General features: G+C 49.2%; 2 protein-coding genes across 3 annotated transcripts in view; one reads left to right on the top strand and one right to left on the bottom strand.

Moving 5' to 3' along the window:
* Positions 1-1,885, bottom strand: part of ZMAT5 (zinc finger matrin-type 5) — a 14,518-nt gene extending 12,633 nt beyond the window's left edge. Inside the window, exons 1-2 of one of the 2 annotated variants that reach the window (XM_026859843.1) lie at positions 1,503-1,885; positions 1,120-1,355 (exon numbers count right to left, since the gene is read on the bottom strand). In XM_026859843.1, the coding sequence (XP_026715644.1) occupies positions 1,120-1,246 (127 nt within the window). In that variant the 5' untranslated portion in view covers positions 1,247-1,355; positions 1,503-1,885. The remainder of the gene's footprint in view (positions 1-1,119; positions 1,356-1,502) is intronic. The other variant, XM_026859844.1, reaches the window with a different exon arrangement.
* Positions 23-1,077, top strand: LOC113486141 (activating signal cointegrator 1 complex subunit 2-like). The gene is made up of 2 exons (XM_026859845.1): positions 23-366; positions 879-1,077. Exons 1-2 carry the CDS (start codon positions 194-196, stop codon positions 1,045-1,047), a joined length of 342 nt encoding a protein of 113 aa, XP_026715646.1. The 5' UTR covers positions 23-193; the 3' UTR covers positions 1,048-1,077.
* Positions 1,886-2,482: the final 597 nt, after the last annotated feature.

Genomic DNA, 2,482 nt, shown 5'->3' with positions numbered 1-2,482 from the left:
GGCAGATAATGCCAGCAGAACACTCTGAGGGTCACTAATGCTCTGTTGCCATGGATATACTGAAAATAGTGATGTTGATGGTGTTGCTGGCAGAGGTAGGGTGTGGGAAGAAGTCTCAGTTTTTCTGCCAGATTTTGTATTTAGAGTCAATGACAACCAACGCTGCTGGCTCAGCTGGAAGAGATAATGAACAATGACTCTGTTCCATGGTCCAACAGAATCACCTCCTGCTCTAGCCTTTTGCATGATTCTGATGAGTTTGCTGACCTCTCCTTCCTTCCCATGGCAGGACCATTTTGTGCAGGATCCAGCTGTGCTGCGGGAGAGAGCTGAAGCCAGGCGGCTGGCCTACCTTGCGAGGAAGGGGTAAGTAAGCATCTCCCTCTGTGGGGTGAAACCATAGCTCTGCAGTTAGCAGGTGTTTTGTTGCTGACTGGAATTGTTGAGGGTATACCTGTTCCTTAACATTCCTGTATATCAGGGTGACTACCACAATGGTGGTAACTTCCTCAGCCAGCTTTTACTTCACTGCTAGTTGTTCTATCCCATCAAATGGGTGGGCATGTCCCTTTATCATAAGCAGCAGAACCTTGTGCAAGATAGGATCTTGGAGAGCACAGCTTCCCAGAGTTGAACAGCTCTCACGAGGATTTCAGAACAGTTTAATGGCTGGTTTTAGCTGCCAGACTCAATGTGTAGAAGGATACAGTCATTGTATGGCTAATGCTGATACTCAGCTATTGCAGAAGCCCTGGAGAGCCAAGGCTCAAGGCCTGACAGCTGAACTCCTTGCACCCGCTTGTTTCGCAGGATCGGTGTATTTTGCCCCCCAAGCATGCAGTGTGCATGTTGTGATGTCCTTTTTCTGTCTACTCCAGGCACAAGCATGACAACTCTGCTGTTGTTGGGAATGTGAAGGGACACGGGCAGAACCGGGAAACAGTGCAGGAACGAAGGAAGAAGGAAGCAAACAAAAGCACAAGAGCTAACCATAATCGACGAGTCATGGCTGACAGAAAGCGGAATAAAGGCATGATTCCTTCCTGAAAGACGCTTAGTGCAGGCGTTGCATCATCCCCAGTCCCAGAAAGGGAGGGGCAGACAGTTGGTACTACCCACCTCGGAATAAGTCGTACCAGACTCTCTTAGCCCTGAGATGCTGCACTCCATTGAGGTGTTTCTTCCTGTTGTGAAGGTTGTCCTGAAAGGACCTGTCACAGTAGTCACAGAAGTATCTTTTTCCCATCTCTCTTCTGGCAGAGCAGCATCAGCGCAGCCTGGGAACCATCAGACAGATCCTCGGCATTCAGCCATGCCTGCCCTGGGGACAGAGGATCCAAGATTTACAGCGCCTGCTTCCAAAGGAGAACTCAAGTCATTTAGGGTTGGCAGATGGAGAAAGAGGGGAGACCCAATAGTATATATTCTTGTCCACCAGAGACTGGTAAGGCAGCATCAACTCCAGGTACATTGGAGAAGAGGCTCGGAGCTGCATTTCTTACCTCCGTTACCCAAAGCAACGACATCTCTTTTGACAGAATTCTCCTTCCCCGAGCACGCTGGAGTTCAGATCACACAAAGCAGAGACTCCCAGCCACCACCTGCACCAAGGAAGGTGCAGCAGAAACCATCCAACGTGCAAACAGGAGGAGCTAGAGGTCAGTGCCACAGCCTCCACCTGGGGCCCAGGATTTTAACCATAGACAAGCCCCCCCAAGCTGCCATGCAAGAGAAAGGAAATTCCCCTGCATCCATCTCTACAACATAAGGAAGAAACTCAGCAACTCCTCAAAGATGAAAAAAAAAAAAGCTGATCTCACCTTTACTGCAGGTGGAAAGCTGCATTACAAACACTAAAGGACATACCATTTTGTTCAGTTCATCCAGCCTCCTATTTACCCCTTTACATCATGGACTGCTCTCCTCATCCTCATCCTCCCCAGCCCGTGGCAGCAAGATGTGTCTGCTTCACCGAGTACAGCACTTGCAATAATTAAGATCACAACAGCCTTACAGCCAGGAGGAGAGAGCCCCCATCTCCATGGCCACTGAAAGCAACCTGGAGATGCCTGGTCCTTCTCCTCCCACAGGGGAGAGGGCCTTACCACACATGTACTTGCAGTCCAGAGACTCTGCTATGGAGCATCTAGAAGTAGCAGGACAGAATTTGGCTGCTCTGATCTGTGCTGGGTCTGCAGCAGCTCAGAGCCTGGCAGGGCGGGTGGGGTTTGGGATTCAGTGCCGCCCTGTTCCCATCAGCTGTCCTTGCTGGAGGTGCAACAGATACTCTGAAGGAGCTATAAGTTCTCTCCCGAGTGATAAAAAGCTACCTGATAAATGCCAAAGATGGATGGACTGGGAGATAAACTCCAAAAGCAATTCTCCAGTTTTTGACACCTTGACAACCAAATGCATTAAAAAATGGCATGGAGACCAGCGCAAGAAATAAAGATTTTATAAATAAAACAGGGTCAGAATCAAT

This window comes from Athene cunicularia (genome assembly GCF_003259725.1).
Source record: "Athene cunicularia isolate RWA chromosome 15 unlocalized genomic scaffold, athCun1 chr15_part1, whole genome shotgun sequence".
Taxonomy (NCBI): Eukaryota; Metazoa; Chordata; class Aves; order Strigiformes; family Strigidae; genus Athene; species Athene cunicularia.
The sequence above is the reverse complement of the archived record's forward strand: the minus strand, read 5'-3'. Positions and strand labels throughout refer to the sequence as shown.

Coding starts and splice junctions, on each gene's coding strand:
- LOC113486141 (XM_026859845.1), top strand. CDS start 194: ATGACTCTGTTCCATGGTCCAACAGAATCACCTCCTGCTCTAGCCTTT. Junction 367..878: donor GCCTACCTTGCGAGGAAGGG/GTAAGTAAGCAT, acceptor TGTCTACTCCAG/GCACAAGCATGACAACTCTG.